Genomic DNA, 21,258 nt, shown 5'->3' with positions numbered 1-21,258 from the left:
AGGACAGCTGTATTATTGAAATGAACTGAAGCAGTGGAGGGCTCCTTTGATGGAAATGCAAAGTTAAAAAGGCCCCCACATTCCTCTGAGTGAAGCCCTGGAAACCACAGGCTGCTTGAAGACAGGTGCTCAGCAGAGGCCACTGACAGAGGTCCAGGGAGAGCCCCCAGCCCTGCAGGATGGATGCATGTGGATGAGGCTAAAATACACTCAGAGCGCAACATGTCACTACCCGGTGTGGGTTAGGAGAGTCAGGATAAAACGTCTGGGACTGTCGGGGGAAGGAGAGGGTGATGATGGGAAGTAAGTAGGACTGCTTTACTATCTCTGGCTGGTTAATAAAACAGACGTGAATAGAAACCCAAAGAACAAAAAAGATCCTCATATAATTGTGCAATAGCTTTAATGGGTAAAGACCTAGAGAAACTCCAACGACTGAAACTACCATTCCCCCTGGAGCTCCCATCTTAGGTCAGGTTGTCAAAAGAGGATCATAAACTTTGGTTCCACATCTAACCTCGAAAGTCAAAGACTCACAAACTTGGGATCTTGAGGCAAAGTTTAAGAGTTTCAATTTCCTTTAAAAAAATTTTTCTTCCTAACAATTAAAAAAAAAAAAAAATTAATGCCATGGCTGGCACTGAGTCGCCACCTACTGGCCACAGAGGAAAGTACAAGTGTTAGAAGACATGCCTGGTCACACCGTGAGGCTGAGGAAACAGCCAGACCCAAGGCAGAGAGATGTGTTACTGAAACAGATAGGATGGGATAGCAAGACACCCTGACAACACTTGTGGCTGGAAGGCAGAAAGAAGGCCTCGTCTTAGTCTCCCCCGGCCACGAGAGACAGGTCAGATATGGGAGCAGGACCCTCGTCTACACGTGCCAGGAGACTCCAGAAAGTCTTCACTGCAATTAGGATAACCAGGACCCCTGCACCCTGCTTCACGTCCGAATTAATCAACCTAAGAAGCACGGGAGGCCGGGACAGGGAAAGCGCTGGAACAGACACCAGCAGCTTCAGTGGTTTTGTCCTTTGTACCCTGGGGAACGTAACTGGGTTGATCTGGACCTTTGTTCTCACGACCTGCAAGACGACATACCCAAACTATATATACAGCTTCGGGTCTGCTGGTTGGAAAGTGCGGATGCAGTGAGATCCCCTGAATTCGCGTCTTTCTTCCTGCTTCTGCTGGGCACGTGTGCAGAGCATCGCCCATGATCCTAGTATAAGACACTCAGGACACTCAGGACTGGTAACACTCAACTTTATTAAGATTTAAACAGAGATGATGCTTCTGCACGTTAAACACATATGGAACCGAGCGGCTCGCTGGGGGCACCCGGCACCAGCTATGCTAACACACCACTAGGGTGAGGGGGTGTCCAAGGGTCTGCAGCTTGGGGGGGGTTGTCCCCTGCTATGGTCTGTGGGCCCCACAGCCCCAGCACTTTACTTCTCCTTAAATTCTTCCCTTGAAATTAGGATGAGCTGCCCTGGAGGAAATAAGACAGCTAGACTTATAAACCTAAGGGTATTCAGGGACCAAGAAGGGTTGTCTCCTGTGACCGAGGAAGCCCTGAAATCCTCCAGAGCCCTCAGGAGTAGTAGTTCCGTTGTTCTGGAACCTACAGGCAGAGACGTTTCCCTGCCATGGCAGGTGTAGGAATGGGATCTGGGATCCAGGACAAATTTTGGAGCGATGGGCTATGAGACACAGCACAACAGACCCCAGAGCAAAACCACAAAGCAGCATTATTCTGCAGCAAAAAACAAATCCAGGAAGGAGGAAGAGAAAACTATAGAAGAAAAACACACTACCTAAGTACTTGGAAAACAGGGCATTAGAGAAAAATTGTAGGGTTTGGAGAGCACAAGGTCTTCATTTCTCTCCATGCACAGGGCAGAAGACAGTATCGCATCATAAACTATAATTTTAAATACCTGTCTGATCTATAAACATTTGAATGGGTGATGGGCATACTGAACTAGACGGAAAGTTTCCCGCTGGGGAGGCCTGCGGACCACCTTCAGCTGCCGTGTTTCCTGAACCGGGCTGCACAGGCCCAACGTGACCCATTTTCCTACAACATTGGTTTTATTCAACGACTGAAGGGATGGAGGGGGGGTGGTCTTAAAAACAAACATGGCGATATATATTGCTAAATATATATTGCTAATAAATAGATTATGCAGTGGGGGTACAGAACAGAAGAGACTCTGAGGAAATGTCCTTACTGGTCAGCCCCCAGGACTCCTGTCAGCGTCTGGCTGAGAGTGACCATGGGAAAGTGTGTCGATGGGAGGGTCGGGCTCCAGCCCCCAGGGAGCCCCCAATGGACATGGACGAGGAGCCACTGGGCCTTGGCGGCGGCTCATGGGGCCGCCCTGGAGCCGACGGGGCTGGCTTCTCTGAGACTCTCCTCAGGGAGTGGCAATTCTGTGAAGGAGTGGAGCTGTTTGCATGAGGTCAAGGAAAGAAGTATTTGAGACCACCACCCCCCAGGGAGTGGGCAGGGACCCCTCTCACTGGAGAGGGCGGCCGGTGCAGGGGGCAGGCAGCCCTCAGCGTCTGCAAGCTGGTGGGAGTGGCGTCCTAGCCTCTGAGGGAAAAGTCTCCCTCCGCTGGGACTTCTGTGTCAGCGGTGGGCTCCAATTAAAGAAGCTTCCAGTTCACTTCTAGATGTACAGATCTTTATGCTTGTATACAAACAGAGGGCTCAGAAGGAAACTCACTTCACTCCGTTCCTCCCAGCCCCTCCTGGGGGTGGAGATGGGTGCCCCTCTCTCTTCACTTTAATGGGGACGCACACACTCCATGCCTTCCCCATGCCTTCCTCCACTAACATTCGTTTCCTTCCAAGTGCGCGCTCTAATTCTCCCCCAAACCCGCCCCCTCCCCCCAGCTTAAAAAACAAAAACAAAGAAGTCTTCCCTTGGCTGAAGAAAATTACAGCCAAACAAGTAACAAACGCTGGTGTTTTCCTGGGGTAACCCCGTTACGAAGTTACAAACAGTTCAACACTCCATCGGGTACCTCCCGCTGCGACCCACGCCTCTGCTCTGAGAACTGGGTTGGAGATGCTGGTGGGTGGGTCCTGCCCCGGCCCCCTGGCGACCCTGTCTCCCTGGATTCGCTCCACAGCACGGACGGCTAAGGAAAACAGGAACCGGTGGGTCCAGAGCGGGCACGGACCTACAAGACAGGCTGATGGTTTTTACTTCTAGACAGGTTAAGAAATGAAAAAGTGTTCATGACGGTCCGCTTTGCGAAATTCTCGCTTCAGGTTCGAACTTGAAACTTTCCAGCTTTGGTCATGTACTTTATGCCCTTGAAGGGTTTGTACTTCTCTCCGTACATATCCAGACGATTCACTTTGAGGCCTGCAAGGAAGGAAGGTGAGCATTATTCCAAAGAAGCAGGTTGCATAACTGGTTAATTCACGTCAACTCAAAGAGCTCCAAGGGCTGGAGAAAGTTGTAACCGTGAACCAGAAAATATGTGTGTTCAGTTGCTCAGTTGCATCCAACTCTTTGGGATGCTATGGATCCTTTGGACCATAGCCCACCAGGCTCCTCTGTCCATGGGATTCTCCAGGCAAGAATACTGGAGTGGGTTTCCATTTCCTTCTCCAAGAGATCTTTCCAACCCAGGGATTGAACCCAAGTCTCCTCCATCTCCTGTACTGCAGGCCGATTCTTTACCATTCCACCACCTGGGAACCTACACTTAATTACGTCACATAAACACAGCCAACAGATTCTTCACCCCCGGAACATAGGCTAAAAATAAAAACCTGCTCCAATAAAAAGCTAGCCAATGAAGAGATCTGTCCCTGTGGTAGAAAGGGCAGAAAGTTATATGCAGGCTGAGATGAGGGTAAGGAAAAATAAGACCACTCCAGATTTTTCTCAAAGTTATGGGGTTGAACATGTAAATTCATAATAACAAAATTAAGAAATTCACAATCAAATAAAGGTATAACTGAATGAATAAACTAATGATGAAAAGTGATGAATTAATTCTTCAGTGCCTCTTAAATATTCTCACTGGACTAAGAAAAGAACATTTTATACTATTCAGAGCTTTAAAGTTTATTAAGCATTTTAAGATGAAAAGAGCTTATCCTTTAAACGAATTCTAATCACTTAAACTAGACATGGTCCATTAGTAAAGAAAACAAGAACTTCATATAAAGCTGAAGTCATCTCCTATCCATCTGCAAGGGTCAGTCTAAGAAATAAGAAAATAGATGAAAAGAGCTTAAATTAGTGCCTGGCATGTAGTAGACATCTGCAGAGAGGTAACTTAAGTCTTGATATCACCCTGGGTGGTGGGGTGTAAACTATAGTTGATAACTCAGGTCAGCCGAGAGTTCCAAACGATCACAGCACACGTGAAATCTTCTGAAATTTGGGGAAAGGAGGGGAATTCTTTTCACTCACCAGCTGAGAATGCAGATACATCCCCCTACTGAAGACCCTGGGACCGCCCCCAACCAGCGCCCCCAGGGTGACTCAACAATGGCTCATAAGCACTTCCATCTCCAATACTGATGGAGGGTCACAGACTTCCTCCAGGAACGTGCTGGGAAAGACCTGACTAAAGATCACTTATCAGCTAATGAAACCCAACTCTCTGGACAGGGAGCGGCCAGGGGGCTTTGTGACATCGCCGCCTTGGGCCCCCGCCCCCCAATCCATAAGCTGGGCGTCACTCACCAGAAATGGCCAGCTGCTGGATCTTAAACTGCAGGTTGATCGTGGGGTTCTCATCCGGTTTGGAAGCTCCGGCCTGGAGACTCATGGTTCCCTTCAAACTTGGGAGCTTCTGGGGATTTATTTTTCCTACATCCCAAGATAGCATCTCCAAAGAGAGAAAAAAGAAGGAAGTTATGGTGGAAACTGCATCTGAGACGCCTGAGCTCAGAGACCTGGTTCACTGTGTTCTTATGACCTCCTGGGGGTTTCCCAGAAGAGAATGCTACTTGTTACTGTGAATTATCTCGGTGCCCTCAACCACGTCCCTTTGGTCAAGCTCGCCCTTCCACAAGACAGAAGTGGGTACTGCAGAGCTCCTGCTGTTTTGAACACAGGCAACTTGAGCGCCCTGCATATTCTCCTACCTTGGTGACTGGGTCAAACGTGTGTGTCCCCTGAGACGGCGTGAGGCTCATGTTCAGGACGCCTCTGGGCATCTGGCTGGCAACGGTCACCCCCTCTATGGTCTTCCCCATGGTCTGCTTAGGCCCCACGGTTATTTCAAAGCGGCCGAGTGAGCTACTGTCCCGGAAGCTGATGTTATGTTTAACGTACACTGGAATCGCCACCAGGCTGGAAAAGAGAGGAGGCAAAAAGCCCACATCGTCAACATATTGGAAAGACGGCCACTTTTCCCTTTCCTGTTCTGCCAGCAGCTTTTCCTCCCTCACCTCCTTCCTAGTCTTACAGAGTATGCAGAGAAAAACCCTCTGGACGTCTTTGATCGTTTTCTTTCTGTAAATCTAAGATGTTGACGAGTAAGTCAACTAACTCTTCCAATGACTCTTAGAATGATACCAACAAAGCCAAAGAGCAGACTTGGTGGACTCTGAGAAAAAGGCACGGCAAACAGAAATCACATTTCCGTGTTTTAATGTTTTGCATGTGACTGATGTTTATTTGCACTTGGGAGACTAACATTCATATCTCATGGGGCTTTTACAAATTCATGACAGTGCTTTTAACTTGACTTGATCCTTACAAAACCCCCTAAGGGATGGGGTCGGCATGATCTGACAGAGAAACTACAGGGTGATGCTAAAGTTGCAACCATCCTTGGCGTCTGTGGAGTCCTACTTCCTGGGGCCAGCACGACCCTACAGGTTTTCCCTCGATGACTCATTTAATCCTCCCCGTGAGTATGAGGCAGGCATTGCTTCTGTCCTGATGTCATTAATACTGATGTCCTTATACTTAACCAAGGTTAACTATTCAGTAACTTGCCAAAGTCATGTATCATCAGTACTGCAGGTGGGGCTTAAGTACGGGCAGTCTGATTCCAGAGCCTTTGCTCTCAAGCACTCAGACGTTTCCCCAAATTATTTATTCCGAATCCCACAGGAAGCCCTCAGTGGCTGACAGGTCCAAAGCTCTCTTCAGTCTACACATCTACTCTACGCCTTCCCCCAAAAGGACTCAAGAGTCCACAGTAAAGAGAATGCTCACGACCCCAAATGACTGAATCGTATGGTTCTTCACAGTACCATTCACTGCTTTTTTGGGGGGTGAAAGGGATTGAAATACGGGTGTTCTCAGATTCCAATCTGAGGAAAAAAACATTCCTGTTTAGGCACACAGTAATAACAAAACAAACAGCAGCAAACGTAATGAGCACTTATTTTGTGCGGAAGCCACTATTTAGAGTTTCTTATGTAACCCTCATAACAAGGCACCTTTACTATTTTCAAGTTACTTATTACTTTACTGTTGATGTTTAGTCGCTCAGTCGTGTCCGACTCTTTTGTGACCCCGTGGGCTATAGCCCGCCAGGCTCCTCCGTCCATGGGATTTCCCAGACAAGAATGCTGGAGTGGGTGGCCATTTCCTTCTCCAGGGGGTCTTCCGGACCCAGGGACTGAACCTGCGTCTCCTGCACTGGCAGGTAGATTCTTTCCCACTGAGCCACCAGGGAAGCCCCTTACTTCATTATGTGTTACTTTCATTACTTCAGCTCTCCTAGATAAGGGAACAGACATGGAAAGGAAAAACAACTCACCTGAGGTTACCTGATTAGTTACCTGGACAGGTAACTCCAGAGCCTGAGATCTCCATCGCTGTGGATACTGTTTCCAAACCACGCACGCACGCACGCAGGCAGGCAGGCACGCACGCACGCACGCACGCACGCACTCCACCCTCAGGTACGTGAGCCGCTTACTTCTGCGCGCTGACGTGGTAGGAGAGCAGGCGGAAGTTGCCGTCCGGGGGGATGAAGGAGAGGATGCGCTCCGACTCCCAGCGCTTGAAGCGGACGCAGGGGTGGAAGCTGACGTCGTCCAGCAGCCTGGGGTTCTGGGCGACACCAAGCAACAGCCACAGGTGGGAATTAGAACCACGCGTCTTTCAGGAAAGTAACTTAGGCGCTGCTTTCACGAAAACACATGCACACATTCTGCTGTTACTCAGGGCAATCCAAGGCTGCCCGTGAGCTTTGCGGCTGGCCCTGACCATCCCTTCCGGTTCCCTACTCTCCTGCCGCTCTGTCCTTCCAGAAGCATCTAATTTCCCAGGGACTAAATCTCCAGCCCAGGGTTTTACCATGAAAGAAAGCGTCAGGTCGGGCATTCCCGTCAGCTTGACGCAGGCATCGATCACTCCCTGGATCTCGGCAGTGATGGTGGACCCTGAGACGGGATGAGACAGGAAGAAGGTGAGACCCTCTGTGTCCTTCCCAACTAACTTAACTTCTCTCTCCCTCCTTAGCTCTCTCTTCCCCTCCCATCCCATTTCCTTCCTTCCTTCCTCCCCCTCCCCCATTCTTCCTTCCTTTCTTCTGTCCATCCATCCATCCGAATCATCTACCCAATCCATCTGTCCTCGCAAACCTTTATCCACTGCCTAGCAAATACAAGGCACTCTGATGAAGCAGCGGGGATAAAGACTGGTGAGACTGTTAGCTCGGAGGAGCTTTCAGGCTAGTGCCAGAATCAAACACAACACCGCTATCTTGACCAATGGTTCAGAACACTGAATTCACATCAGAAACTGCTCTCCCTGCAGGCACCAAGGGCTTCCCTTGTGGCTTAGCTGGTAAGGAATCTGCCTGCAATGCGGGAGGTCTGGGTTCAATCCCTGGGTTGGGAAGATCCCCTGGAGAAGGGAAAGGCTACCCACTCCGGTATTCTGGCCGGGAGAATTCCATGGACAGTATATTCACTTCACAGGCCCCCAAGGAGCTCTGATGCCAAATGGAACTGCCACTTTGGTCTTCAGTTCACAGGCTCTCTCTCCTGCAGCCCCTGCGACCACTTCTTTCTTTCAAGTGTTCCTTTCTCCTAACCCCTCCTATTTTCTGGTTTTCTTGCTCTTCTCCTTCTCCTGGTATGATCACACTGAAATTTGTTCATCTTTTCTATTACTGATGGACATTTGGGGGCCTTTCCAGTTTGGGGATAATATGAAAAGCTGCTGTGCCTACTTGGTTTTAAAGCCTCATTAGTTACTTTTCTTTCTTTATGTGTCTCAGTCCAGTCATCCTGAGATACTTAATTTCCCAACAATATTTCACTCTTCTTAAAAGTGTTTGCACCTGCTTTGCTCCCAGATCCGTGCAGCCTGCACTAACTCCTACTCATTCTCCTGATGAAGCATTCGTGAGCTTTATACTTAGGTAAGGGTGGGAGGGGACCTCCCTTTTTCCCTTTCTCGCCCCCTCACTAGACTTTCAGAAGCATCCTGCAGCCACAGGCTCCGTCTTAGTCACCATCACATGCCCACCACCTGGTGCTCAGCTACAGCACCATGCATTCTCCGTAAGCACTTGCTGGATAAGTGAGTTTGCTCATGTGAAGAGAACTTTCTGTTCCACAGAAAGTGGAACACTTTCCACACTCTAAGGACTTGTAGTTGTGTTAACCTTTCTGAATGAACAGAAAAGAAGACGACTCTCTGAATTTTAGTGATTAAACTTCAGTTCTGCCCCGACAACTGAGAGTCAAATACTTCCAAAAGGAAATCTCATCAACAAGAGATCAGTTTGTTGCTTTTTCACTTGAGAGGATAAAACCACTGAAAATGTGAGCCCAGCACAGGTCTGCATCATGTTTTCTGTGGCTTTTTTTCAGCGTTGTTGAGGTACAGTCAACAAATAAAAGCTGTACACAGTTAACGTGCATGACTTGATGTGTTAATACACATACACCCTGTGAAGTGGTCACCATGATGAAGCTTACACATCCATCACCTCGCACAGTTCGTTGGGTTTTTGTGGTGACAGCCCTTAAAACTTTCCCTTTTAGTAAATTCAAGAAGACAATATACTTGTGAGGTGACAGATGTGATCATTTAACTAGCTGGGGGGGTAATCCTTTCACAATGTATGTGTAGATCAAATCAGCATAATGAACATTCCGAATGCCTCACAATTTTGTCAGTTACACTCAATAACATGGAAAAGAAAGTACACGGCGGTAGTCACCATGCTGTGCGCTAAATCTCCAGAACTACTTCATCATGCAGAACTGAAGCTCGGCACCTTTCACCAACCTCTCCCCATTCCCGTCCTCCCCACTCCTGGTGAAGGGAAAGTTGCTCACTCGTGTCTGACTCTGTGACCCTATGGACTGTAGCCCACCAGGCTCCTCTGTCCATGGAATTCTCCAGGCCAGAGTACTGGAGTATTCTGTATCCCTTCTCCAGGGGATCTTCCCAACCCAGCGATTGAACCCAGGTCTAACCACCTTCTACTGTCTGCTTCTATGGACCTGACTGTTGCAGATTCCACATATAAAGTGAGCCCGGCCACTGGTCCGCAGGTTTTTCTATGTGAGATCACGCCACATTTGTCTTTCTGCGTTCGGCTTCCTTCACCCAGCATCACATCCCCCAGGTTCACCCATGTTTTCACAGATGGCAGGATTTACTTCTTCATGTGGCCGAGTGATATCCTGTGTGTGAGGATATCTGCCTCACATCTTCATCCATCAGCCATCAACAGACACTTTGTTTCCGTGTCTTGGCTGCTGCCAGCAATGCTGCTGTGAACACGGGGGTGCAGACACCTCTTCGAGATACTAATTTCATTTCCTTTGGATCTAGACCCAGGAGTGGGACTGCTGAATTATTAGGGAGTTTCAGTTTTTTCAGGCACCTCCATACTCTTTCTGAAGGAAAGTTACATGGCTCAAAATAGCCTGGAGTTAAAACTCCCCTCCAGGTCCTCCCCACCATTCTATGCAAAACAAAGAACTCTCACCCAAAGGAAAAAATGGACATTATGCCCAGCTCCCAGCTGGTCCAGCCTCTGGCTGATCTCCAAAATTCCTTGCCCCAGTCGTTTAAGAGATAACTACTCTGAACAACCTTGAGATAACTACCCTGAACAACCTTGGAGAAGAACAGGCCCCCTTAAGACAGTAACTTTCCACATACATGCCTATATATACTTTTTTCCTGGATAAGCGCGACAGATTGCTAATCTGACTGCTGCCCCTTCTCACCTCATTAAAGGTGATCTGTTCCTGTAAAGTGCTGGTCTCATTCTTTTTCTGAACCTCGCCTTCTCTAACTCCCTTACCTTATAGCTTCCACAGTGGCTGCACCAATTTACATTTCTCCCAGCAAGTGCATAGGGTTCCCCTTTCTCCACATCATTGCCGACACTTGCTATGTCTTTTGTCTTTTTGATATGAAATGCGAGTGATACCTCCCTGTGGTTCTGACTTGCTTTTCCCCAATGACTGGTGACACTGAGAACCTTTTCATTTACCTGCTGGCCATTCGTACGGCTTTTCTGAAGTATGTCTCTTCGGATCCTTTGCATGCTAAGTCACTTCAGTCGTCTCCGACTCTTTGCGACCCCATGGACTGTAGCCCGCCAGGCTCCTCTGTCCATGGGGATTCTCCAGGCAAGAACACTGGAGTGGGTTGCCACGTCCTTCTCCAGGGGATCTTCCTGACCCAGGGATTGAACCTGCGTCTCTTAAGTCTCCTGCATTGGCCGGTGGGTTCTTTACCACTAGTGCCGCTTTCAGATCCTTTGCCCACTTTTTTAGTCAGATTATCTGGTTTTTTTTTTTTCATACTGAATTGTGTAAGTTCCTTGTGTATTTGGATATTAACCTCTTATCTGACGTATGGTTTGCGTATATTTCCTCTCATCTGTAGGCTGTCTTTTTCCTCTGACTGGTTCCTTTCTTGTATGGAGGATTTTATTTTGATACAATCCTATTGGTCTATTTTTCCTTTTGAAGCCTTTGCTTTTGGGACCATATCTTGAAAAAAAAAAAAAGAAAAACTACTGCCCAGACCAGTGTCAAGAAGGTCTGTTCCTATGTTTTCTACTAGTAGGTTTATGGTTCCAGGTCTTACATTTAGGTCCTTAATATGCTGTGAGTTAACTTTTGTGTGTGGCGTGAGATTACGGATGATTTTATTCTTCTACATGTGAACATCCAGTTTTGCCAACACCAGCCCCTGCAGAGACTAGCCTTTCCCCATCGCATGTTCTTGGCACACCTGTTGAAGACCAGTTGACAGATTTATTGCGGAGCCTTCTATTCTGCTTCACTGGTGTATATGTCTATTTTTATGACCTTACCATACAGTTGTTTTTCATATTTGTTTGTTAGTTTTGGCTGCATTGGGTCTTCTCTGCTGCATGCAGACTTGTCTCCAGTTGTGGCGAGCAAGGGCTACTCTCCAGTCACGATGCATGGGCTTCTCATCACAGCGGCTTCTCGTTGCGGAGCGCAGGCTCCAGGCGTGCAGGCTTCAGTAGTTGCAGCACACGGGCTCAGCAGTTGTGGCCTGAGGGCTTAGTTGCCCCTCAGCAGGTGGGACCTTCTGGGACTAAGGATCGAACCCATGTCCCCTGCATTGGCAGGTGGATTCTTAACTGCTGGACCACTAGGGAAGTCCACCTTACAGTTTTGATTACCATAATGTTGTAATATATTTTGAAATCTAGAATTGTGACGTCTCCAGCTTTGTTCTTGCTCAAGACTGCTTTGGCTATTTGAGGTCTTTGTGGTTCCACACGAGTTTTGTTTTTTTCTATTTCTATAAAGAATGCCATTGAGATACTGGTGTGGATAGCATTTGGGATTTTGATGGGGATGTCTTTGCATATTTCAAACATTTTAACAATATTAATTCTCCCAATCCATGAAAATATATTATCTTTCCATTTATCTGTTCTTAATTTCCTCCATCAACGCTTTGTAATTTTCAGGGTGTAAGTATCTTTGGCTAAGTTTATTCCTAAGTATTTTATTCCTTTTGTTGCTATTGTAAACGGGATTATTTTCTCAGTTCCCTTTTCGGAGAGTTCATTGTCTGTGTATAGAAACATCACTGATTTTTATATATTGATTTTGTATCCTGCAACTGTATTACATTTATTAGTTCTCACAGTGTTAGGCTGGAGTCTTTAGAGTTTCTACATGTATGATCACATCATCTACATCATGATATTTCAGTCCAGTCCTAATATACAATGCTTGACAAAGCAGACACTAAGTTAAATGAATGACCTTAAATGGGGGATAATTCTGATAACTAGCGAGCACTGTCTGAAAGGGGCCTCTGTTTTCACAGTTCTGTAAACTGGCTGAAAGTACCAACCTGATTTGTCAATGATGGCATCAATCTCTTCAATCACATCAAAATAGGCCTCATTGTTGGTGTATTTCACCCCCGTTCGTCGCCAAGGTACCACGGACAGCTGCCCAGTGGGAAGCTGGTCGCCCACGTTGGTGCTTCCTGAGACAATGAATATTGTAATTAGATGTAACCAATTACCTAATAACCAGAGAACACATCCCTAAAAGTTTCTATTCATCCACTATTTACATGCTTGCTTGAAGAATTTTTCCAAAATAGAGATTATAGTTTTCCCAACTTCTATCTTGGTAGCCTAGTCCAATTAAAAAACCTGTCCCCAGTTGGTGTGCCTGCTCAGGCAGAATACAGGTTAAAAAGTTACCCGAGAAACAGATATCATATCATTTTGGTTTTGAAAGTAACCTGAACTTGGTTTCTCAAATTCCCCAATAGCTTGCAGCTTAAATAATGCATTGGCTTTCAGTAGGGACAGTAATCTACATATTGATATAAAAATTTCATGGGTAAAAATAGCATTCTAACTCATTTTAAAAAATTCCACCTGTCCATACATGATCCATCTCACCAAATAAGACAAAAACATATATATATATACACTGTATGTTAAAAGTGCTTATGAGCTTATTTCATGTTCTTTGTGCTTTTCTGTATTTCTGACCTTCTACAATAATCATGTGCTTCTTCTGTAATCAGGAAGAAACAAGATTATTATTAAAGATTCAGTTATTTTATTTTTTTGCTGTGCTGGGTCTTCCCTGCAGTACATGGGCTTCTCATTGCAATGGCTTCTTGTTGCAGAACACAGGCTCTAGGGCACGTAGGCTCAGCAGTTCTGGGGCATGGTCTTAGTTGTTCCGGGGCATGTGGAATCTTCCCAGCCCAGGGGTCTAACTGGTGTCCCTTGCATTGCAAGGCACATTATAAACCACTGGACCATAAGGGGAGCCCAGGGGAAATTCCTTTTAAAAGGAGAAGAGTTTATTCTGTCATTGAAATCAGAATATTTTCTACACACACACAAAAATTTTATTTCAGGTTATACTAAAGACTACAAAGAACAAAATGAAAAGCACCTGGACATTTGAGATCCCCCAAAACAAGCACTCGAAACAAGGCACAACCCAGGACTGAGCCACACCCAGGATGGCGGCCACCTCCCGTGGGGCCCCTCTCGTACCTGTGATGGTGTTGACAACGGTCCGAAGGATAGTGGGCGGCTTTATCAGTTCTTTGAGGATGTTCGACTCGGTAGCCAATGGAAAGCCATTGTCGAGCATCTCTTCCAGCACCTCATAAACCACGACCACGTTGTCTTTTATCACTGGTTCTGAACAGACTCCAAAATAATCCTGATGCAAACACAGTACATGTATACATTTATCACTCAGAGACTGCGACGGGTGAAGGAATGCACCCAGAGATTATCGAGTCCTGTCCACGTGTGTTTACGCAGCGTTTCTGGGACCTTCTTCCACAATAAGGGGATGAAGCATAGCCCTGGTTCTCTTAGGCAGCCCAGTTTGGTGGAAAGAAAACTAGACTGGATTATAACGCAAGTATCACTAATAACTTCTTTCATATACTAAAGTGAGTCATTTAATCCCTTTGGGTTAGTTTCTTTAACTAACATGAAGAATACAAAACTGAGTCTAGACTATTACGTGGTTTTGAACATGAATTTGAAAGAACTATGTGAAATGATAATACCTGATACAATGTACACTGGACCCCAAAATTTTTTTAACTCTTACTGTTGTGCTATTCCTCAACATTCATGGAGCAAATAAGAACTGAGAGAGAAATGAAATGAGGGGTGTGAGCTAGCACACCAGAAAATCTCTTCGGATCACCCTTTTTCTAAGATGCTAGGATTCTAATAACACTTTGTCCCTTTATTAAGAAAGGCTAAACTTAGACACTAAATTGTCTGGGTTGTGGGAAAAGCACTGAATTCCAAATCAGAAGGCCTGGGTAATAGTCTTAATTGTCACCTTCTAGATTAATTCATGCTAACTAATTAGGTCTCGAGATCTCTAGTAGTATAATCTGGATAATACCATGCATGGATGCACAGGGTCATAACAATGAAGCATGATGGATTAAATGAGAACATGTATGACGGTGCTTTGTAAACTATAAAGCACCATGTAAACTGTGGTGCACCTGAGGAAATGATGCAGAGAGGAAGGCCTGTAGGCGCTCGGCATGCCCTTCTTGACAAGGTCAGTGCTTCTGCTGCTGGGCCTCTCAGACGGTCAGAGAGTCCTCTAAGAATTCATCCTCTGATGGGAAATGCACCCCTTTTGAGAATGTCCATTCTGTTCATGGGCAGTGCTGATCCTTAGAAAGTCCTTTCTTTGGCTAAATTGAAACCTGCTTTAGATGTGCCTTACAGAACAAGTTTACGTAACAGCCCCTCAGTGATCAAAGGGCCAGGACAACATTTGCCTTCAGTTTTTCTTCTCAGGGCCAAACTCCCTGTTCGGTCCTGCTCCTGTTCATGCTACCGTAAGGTTTCTAGATTGTTTCACTTTCTTGCCATTTCTTTGAATTTGTCCTAATTTTCTAATAGTCTCCTCAAATGATGACATCCAAAACTGAACACAGACTCCAGAGGTGACCTAAATTACATCAGAATGATGTCAACTATCAGACACAGTCCAATATCCAAGAGCACTTAGGAGTCAGGAATGTGTTTCTACAACAAAAAGATTTTTTTCTTTAAAAAATGAAGGGGGGAAAAAAAGCTAAACATGTCCTTCTCATGAGTGATTTCATTTTGAAAAATAAAACTCCTCACTCGAGAAAATGGAATCCTCCTACATTGTCAGTGAGAATGTAAAATTGGTACAGCCACTACAGAGAACAGAATGGCGGTACCTTAAAAAGTAAAAACAGAACTACCATATGATCCAGCAATCCCATTCCTGGGCATATACCCAAACAGAAGTGTAATTCAAAAAAGACACATGCACCCCTATGTTTATAGGAGCATTATTCACAATGGTCGCCACATGGAAGCAACCTAAGTATCCATCAACAGGTGACCGGATAAAGATGTGGTACATCTATACAATGGAATACCACTGACCCATAAAAAAAAGAACAGAATAAGGCCATTTGCAGCCACATGGATAGACCTAGACCTTATCATACTAAGTGAAATAAGTCAGACAGAGAAAGACAAATATCATATGATATCACTTATACTGGAGAAGGAAATGGCAACCCACCCCAGTGTTCTTGCCTGGAGAATCCCATGGACAGAGGAGCCTGGTAGGTTATGTCCATGGGGTTGCAAGAGTCGGACACAACTTAGTGACCAAACCATCACTTATATGTGGAATCTAAAATACAACACAGATGAACTTATCTACAAAACAAAAACAGATTCACAGACGCAGAGAACAGACTAGAGGTTGCCAAGGGGCAGGTGAGGTGTGAGAGAGATGGATTGGGAGGTTGGGATCAGCAGATACAAACTACTATATGGAGAATGGATAAACAGCACGGTCCTACTGTATAGCCCGGGGAACTATTAATATATTCAATATCTTGTGATAAACCATAGTGGAAAACTATGAAAAAATGTGCATATATAAACAATTCACTTTGCTATACAGCAGAAATTAACACGCTGCAAATCAACTATACATCAATAAAATAGATTTTTAAAAACACCTCCCTTGATTTTCTAAATCAGGGAGAATGTGATTTTATCAGTCAGCAGCTGGAAAGGGACAGTGCTACAGCAACACGTGTGCACGTCCACGGCAGGGGTTCCTCGGTCACAGCCCGGCGCCAGAGAAAGAACAGAAGCCAGAGAACACACATCACATAAGACATTCAAATCAGGTTGCGTCCATTTAAAGACTTCTAACAGATCCTTCCAAACTGGCAAGCTGTGAAGTCCCAGCCTTCTAAAGCAGCCACTTCACTGTTTACCCCGATTCCTTTGTGGTTCCAAGTAGATACTTCCTCTCTTGCAACAAGTTACATAACATCTCTATAGAGATATGGAGCGACGGTTAACGGGGTGAAATATCCCGTGTGGAAATCCTAACAAGGCCCAGCTTGAGCAGCTGAAGATCATAACTGCTGGGTTTGTCTGCTTCTTCCACATACTGGGGTTTATAATTCTCGGGTTCTCACTGTGTGAAGGAACTAATATGCCACAGGAATCCCAGAAGAGTACTACCAGAAAGACTGCGGGGGTGGGGGGGAATTAAATATATGCTCATTCTTTGGATGAAAGCTGTTCCAAACATGTGACCATATATTTACAAGAGCAAATGAAAGGACTCTTTGACTTGCTTTTTAATGTTTGTCAGAAGGTCTGCGTCCTCCTTCTCCTCTCCAATCCCACAATGTCTGTATTCATGTGACTAATTCCGGACTTCACATGACACAAAAGTTAAACCAGAGGACCCTTGATTCTCATGTATCATTGAGTTATGCAAATAACCACAACCATGAGAGGTTGAGCAATTCTTTTAGGGAGAGGATCCCACTGTCTGAATCCAGAGTCTAGGCTGCCTGAAATCTTGTCCTGTAACAGGTGCTGACATCCTGGCACGACCAGCCCTCCAGTGCCCCCAAGATCTCCAAATCTATTCCTGAAGGAAAAACTCCAAGTGAAAACTGCATCTTGGAAAATGTATCCCTTAAATTTTACAGAAGTGCTAAGCTTGCAACAAGCCCCATCTCTGGTACTCATATGCTGTGGATGAGCACAAACTCAAGCTGAAGGGTGGGTTCCCAAATTACCCCTGCCAGTGAGAATGAAACAAGCATTATTTAGGTTCTTCTAGTTTAAAAAAAAAAAAAAATCTTTCCACACGCATCAGTTTTTGATGCAACTCAAAGCAATGCTGTTCACAATGGTTAACATCAAGTTTGCCATAAAAATAAAAAAATCGAGCCTATCCTTTGGGGTTGGTCTGTTCCCACATCTCAGGAGCAGACTATCTCTGCTGTCGGTTTAATAAAAGTTCTGTCTTCTTGAGCTGTCACTGAACTGAAACTAGTCTGTTGTTTCGAATCCTTGCTATGACAAGACAAGAGCTGAGAAATCCTGCCTGCTTGAGCTATAATTAACCCGCCATTCCAAATCTTTGCTATGATGATACAAGAACCAAGGGAGATAAATAAACCAACCTGACAAAAGCCTTAAAAAAAAAATTGAAACTCCTTAGCTTTGTGAACAAGACGTAGGACAATTCCAGTCTCTAGAACTGAAATGACTTCATACAATCATACTAAGTAGAGTGGCTTTCTCAGGCCACAGGTTCAAAACTGTACAGTCTGTCATTCAAGATACAACCCATTCAATAAACAGAAACAAGAATCTTATCAGATGGGAGAGGAAGTGAGCAATGTCAGATTTATGATTTCTTTTTTAGTTCCTTAAAGTGAAAGTGAAGGTTGCTCAGTCATGTCCGATTCTTTGCGACCCCATGGACTATACAGTCCATGGAATTCTCCAGGCCAGAATACTGGAGTGGGTAGCCTATCCCTTCTCCAGGGGATCTTCATGACCCAGGAATCGAACCGGAGTCTCCTGTGTTACAGGCAGATTCTTTACCAACTGAGCTATCAAGGAAGCCCTTTTAGCTCCTTAACTGAAGCTGAAAACCATGGAAACAAAACTACAAAGACACTTCATAAGGTCCATGAATGAACCTCCTCACATTCACACACCTGAAACGTGTCCACTACCCGGTGGAGGAACTCAATGACAAACAGAGGCGGCACCTCCGTCTGGATCACAGCCACGAAAAATATCTTGTGACGGTAAACACTTAAGAGATAGTGGTGCGGGGTGGGGATAACCGGAGGGACGTTTTCAGCCTCCGTCGCTCGCTCTTGTGCCTCGAAAAAGTAATCGCAAACAGAACGGCTGACCACACTCTTCCAGTGTTTCTCCAGGAAAATATCTCCAGAGGAGTTGATCAAGAAAAGACTGTGAATCATGGTGGAGGCCGTCAGTGAGCAAGGAGAGTCTTTTCCAGTCTGAAAGCCTCTGCAAATGCTCAGCTCTAAAAAATAAGAGAAGGTATGGTCAGTTGCAGTCAACCAAAGCCCCCTCCGCATCGGTCCAGCAGCCCAAGCTTTCCTGCCCATCTTTTAAGACTAGACTCAATCTTCCACCACTGCAGGAGCCAGAAGTCTCCCTCCCTAGGATGCCCAAGGGTAATTAACAGCCATCTCATTTGTCAGTTAATTATATACTGTACAGTTATCTTTAATACTGTCTGAATCATATTCATTTAAAAATCGACTTAATTTTTGAGTGTCTACTTTCTCAAGTGAACTGGGAGCTCCTGGAGAAAAAGAGACCTTGCCTCATGTTTCTGCTGCCTCCTTGCAACAGCGTTGTCTTCTTGTATACAAAAAGGCTTCAAAGAACACAGAGGTGCCCTGTATGTGGCGACAACTCACATATAAGAAATGGTTATGTTTGCATCATCTTATTTGGTAGCCATTGGCCAAACGGGGCCATTGAGCATTTGAAATGTGGCTGGTCCAAACAGATGTGAATAGAAGACATGCACCAGATTTTGAAGGCTTTATATGGAAAAGCATTGTGTTTAAAGACTGATTCACTGAGACAATAAACTTAGGGTTGCAGGCGGGAACAGGTAGGGGGAAGAACAGGGAGTTTGGGATGGACATGTACACACTGCTATATTTAAAATGAATAACAAGGACCCACTGTACAGTATATGGAACTCTGCTCAATGTTATGTGGCAGCCTGGTTGGGAAGGGAGTTTGGGGCAGAATGGAAACATGTATATGTGTGGCTGTTCAGCTGAAACTGTCACAACACTGTTAATTAGCTACACCCAATATAAAAGAAAAAAATTTTTAAATTCAAGACTGTTTACCAATAATTTAATATCAATTAATTAAATCAATTATTAATATTAACTTACTGATTTATTTAATATTGATACTTTGGATATACTGGATAAATACAAGATATAACATTCTAATGTGCTTAGTAGAACATGTAAAATTACATGGTATGTGGGTCGCTGCCTATTTCTACTGGACAGCTCTAATCCGCGGAATGAAGCTGTCATTGTGGTCTTTATTTACTCGGTCAGACCCCATTCTCTTAAGTCCTTGTTATGCACAAGGCTCTATATTAGATGCCTTAAAAAAAAATCCCTCTGGGGGATCCCCCAGGTCCCTCAGGCGGCGGCATCTCTAATGCCAGTCCCCGGAACGAGGCGGCCGCGCTGGACCCCAGCTGGTCCAGGTGGTCAAACGGCAAAGGCCTGCTGTTAACCAAAAGCCCCGCAGGGCGAGCTTAATCCCTCTGCCCGCGACAGGCCTGCGAGAGGGAGGGGGCGGCGGGGAGCCAGGCTGTGGGGGCGCAGAGGCGGCTAGCCAAAGCGGGTTATTTTTGCTTGGGAGGATGGAGGCCGCTTGGAGCCGGGTGTCCACCGGATGCAGGATTCGAGGTTGAGAAGGGTCGCCAGTCCGCGCACCTGCGTCGTCGTGGCAACAGGGTCTCCTCCTCCTCCGACCCCTCTGGCCAGAGTGGCCACCTCCCCAGCCCGGGACTCGGCCTCTCGCCTCTCCCCGCAGCATCATACAGCTCCGAGGGTCGCTCCGGCCGCATCCCGTGACCCCGCGCCCCCGCCGCGCGCCCAGCCCCACCCCAGCCCGGGCGGTCCGCGCTCCTTACCCCGCTCGCTCTTCGCGGAGCCCACCTTGCGGCCGCGCGGACAGGCCCCGCCTCCTCACGCCCGCTACCCAGGTCCGAAGGCCGCCGATTGGGCCTCGTCCTCCGCTCTGATTGACCGCGGCCCGCCGCGCGCCCTGTTCTCGGGCTCGAGCTCCCGATTGGCCCTGGCTCAGGCTCCGGTAACCTCTGATTGGTGCAGCTCCGGGCCTCTGAGCCCTGATTGGCTCTCGCGAACCGCCTGCGGCCCTCCTGGCTCCTCTTGATCACCCAGTCACAAAAGGCTCCGGCGCGCTGCGAAGCCACCTGCGTAACCGAGGGATACGCCAGGAAAAGGATGCGGAGAAGTGTGACTTCCAGGGCACGATGTACGGAACAGCATATCATAGATGATGAGCCGTGAGCAGCAGTAACTGCTCTCTACCTAGCGATAACTGCTCTCCGTTAAACAAGTGCGTTTAAAAAGAGACGCGGTGCCTTTTCACTTAACGTACCTTGAGTAGAGGAAATGTGATCGGTTGTGCAGCGCCCTGTCCAGAGCTCTGGAGCTGAATCCAAAAGGCCTCTTCCAGCCCTAGTTGGACCGCCACCTGCTCGACCTTGGGCAAGGCCCTTCACCTTTCAGAGTCCTAGTTCCCAGATCTGAAAATGAGAGGGTTGGGCAGTTATTTCTCCAAATTGCATTGGATCGCTGATGATTTAAGTTTGGCTTACCCAGAGAAACATGCGATAGAAGTCAAAAGATTCAAGATCTGTTAAACGAAAACTTACTTGTTATGCGGGATGGGATGTGGAAAGGGTTTGCGGTGGCGCGTGGACATTGGATATATTCAATAAGATGGTCAGCTGTGGTGATGATGGTTGTGACCTGAACGAGGAGGCCGGTGCCCTGCCGAGTGGCAGCTTCTGACGCGGGACGATGATAAATATTTATTGAAGGTGACGTGGGTTGTTCTTTGCCATACTTGCTAAGGGCAGATATTTGGCTAATTTTGAGCTAAACAGGAGAGACAATCCCAACTCAAAATGGCTGCGTGATGAGGAATCCTATTAGGTTTGGGATCTGCTGCCAGACTACCTGGGTTTGAATCCTGCTCCAACACTTATCAGCTATGTCCTTGAGAAGGTAGCTTAACTTCTCCAAACTTCAGCTTCCTTACTTCTCAAATAAAGACAGTAATAGCACCTACTTACGTTGGTGGTTGTAAGGATTAAGTTAGAAAAGTGTTAGAGTGGTTA

General features: G+C 46.2%; 1 protein-coding gene across 1 annotated transcript; it reads right to left on the bottom strand.

The window, feature by feature from the left end:
- Positions 1–1,252: 1,252 nt before the first annotated feature.
- AP3M2 (adaptor related protein complex 3 subunit mu 2) lies at positions 1,253–20,133 on the bottom strand. Its single transcript, XM_061134990.1, has 9 exons — positions 20,023–20,133; positions 18,026–18,363; positions 13,503–13,674; positions 12,326–12,463; positions 7,301–7,386; positions 6,921–7,054; positions 5,128–5,335; positions 4,724–4,868; positions 1,253–3,385 (listed from the first exon to the last, which is right to left on the bottom strand). Exons 2-9 carry the CDS (start codon positions 18,296–18,298, stop codon positions 3,285–3,287), a joined length of 1,257 nt encoding a protein of 418 aa, XP_060990973.1. The 5' UTR covers positions 18,299–18,363; positions 20,023–20,133; the 3' UTR covers positions 1,253–3,284.
- Positions 20,134–21,258: the final 1,125 nt, after the last annotated feature.

This window comes from Dama dama, chromosome 32, assembly GCF_033118175.1.
Source record: "Dama dama isolate Ldn47 chromosome 32, ASM3311817v1, whole genome shotgun sequence".
NCBI classification, from domain to species: Eukaryota; Metazoa; Chordata; class Mammalia; order Artiodactyla; family Cervidae; genus Dama; species Dama dama.
This window is presented reverse-complemented; position numbering and strand designations above follow the sequence as displayed.

Excerpts from the sequence above, each read along its gene's own strand:
- AP3M2 (XM_061134990.1), bottom strand. The coding sequence starts at position 18,298 with ATGATTCACAGTCTTTTCTTGATCAACTCCTCTGGAGATATTTTCCTG. Across the intron at positions 7,055-7,300 it reads ACCTGACGCTTTCTTTCATG|AACCCCAGGCTGCTGGACGA; the intron begins GTAAAACCCTGG and ends GGTGTCGCCCAG. Across the intron at positions 4,869-5,127 it reads CGTTTGACCCAGTCACCAAG|ATGCTATCTTGGGATGTAGG; the intron begins GTAGGAGAATAT and ends CTCTCTTTGGAG.